Source organism: Pelecanus crispus, chromosome 21 (assembly GCF_030463565.1).
Source record: "Pelecanus crispus isolate bPelCri1 chromosome 21, bPelCri1.pri, whole genome shotgun sequence".
NCBI classification, from domain to species: Eukaryota; Metazoa; Chordata; class Aves; order Pelecaniformes; family Pelecanidae; genus Pelecanus; species Pelecanus crispus.
In genome coordinates, this window is record NC_134663.1 from 331308 (window position 1) to 332573 (window position 1266).

A 1266-nucleotide genomic window follows, 5' to 3' on the forward strand; every position below is an offset into this window, starting at 1 on the left:
CCACGGGGAGCAGCAGCTGCTCGCACAGCAGCAGGCCAGACTCGGGGAGGAGCTAACAAAACTGTGGCAGCATCTTCTGCGGCTGACCCCTCCCCAAAGACCCTTGTACCATAGTCAGGACATGGAAGGGATCTACACCTCTCCACACACCGCCTTGCTACCAATAAGGAGCCTGGGTCTCTGAGCGCCGCCAGGTCTGCAGGTGAGAAAGGACCAGGGTGGCAGCCCGAGAGGTGCCATGATGCTCCCAGGCCCCGTTGGCACTCTTTACGGCATGGGAGGGAGGGCGGCTCATGCCCACGTGGCAGATCTTGTAGTTCCTCCCATGGTTGTTGTCCCAGTGGGTCTTCTGTCCGCACTGGAAGGAGATGCAGAACTCTATGGCCCTGCAGGAGACAGATGACTTAGGCAGAGCAAGCTCAAAAGAGAAGGTGTCTGTGTCGGCTGAGCCATACGTGCTATGCATGTACTGGCAGGCGATGTCCCGGAAGCTCTTCCAGCCATCAAAGGTGATGCGGACCATCACTTTCTTCTCGTACTCGATGTTTCTGACCTTCACTGTCCCTGACAGGGCACGGTCCTGGATCAGGCAGTTCTCCAAGCAGACATGGTTGCTGTGTAGGCGGCTGCGGAAAGTCATGTAGTCCGCAGAGGGCTGTGGGAAGTCCAGCACATACCTGCACACTTCTGGGCCTGAGTCCCGCAGCCTAGGTCGGAAGCAGGCAAGGTCAGACAGGGCATGCTGCAAGTCACAGAGGTCCTCCTCAATCTTTGAGAAGAAGCGGACAGCCGTCAGCGAGAGCCCCTTCATGTCAGCAAACACGACTCTCTTCTTCTTCTGGCCCTTGGAGCTCTTGATGCTATCTCGCCGCTCGGGCTCTGGTTCTGCACTCGGCTTCTGGTTGAGACAGGATCGGAGGGGTTTGCGCCCCCGGTTGCCCCGCAGCTCCTCGTAGGAGTTCAGCAGCTTGCGGATGGGGGGCGAGTGGCTCAGGCAGAGCCGCACAGCCAGGTCCACGGGCATGGCTGGGGGGGCGACGGCCCTCGCGCTGTACACCTGGAAAAGCCTGGAGGCGAAGAGGGGGTCAGGCGGCGCGCCCCCGGCTGCCGGGCCCCCGGCTGCCGGGCCTGCAGCCCCGGCGAGCCACCCCGCTCCCCCCGCCCGCCCCCGCCCCGCGCTCACTCGCCGCAGCTCATCGCGTCCCGCCCGCTCCGCTCCCGCCGCCGGCGGCTCCGCGCACTCAATGGAGCCGTGGGAGCGCCGCC

At 63.3% G+C, this 1266-nt stretch overlaps 1 protein-coding gene across 1 annotated transcript; it reads right to left on the reverse strand.

The window, feature by feature from the left end:
- Positions 1-1039, reverse strand: LOC104030263 (protein phosphatase 1 regulatory subunit 3C-B-like). The gene has a single exon (XM_009481916.2). It carries the CDS (start codon positions 1022-1024, stop codon positions 158-160), a length of 867 nt encoding a protein of 288 aa, XP_009480191.1. The 5' UTR covers positions 1025-1039; the 3' UTR covers positions 1-157.
- Between the last annotated feature and the right edge of the window lie 227 nt (positions 1040-1266).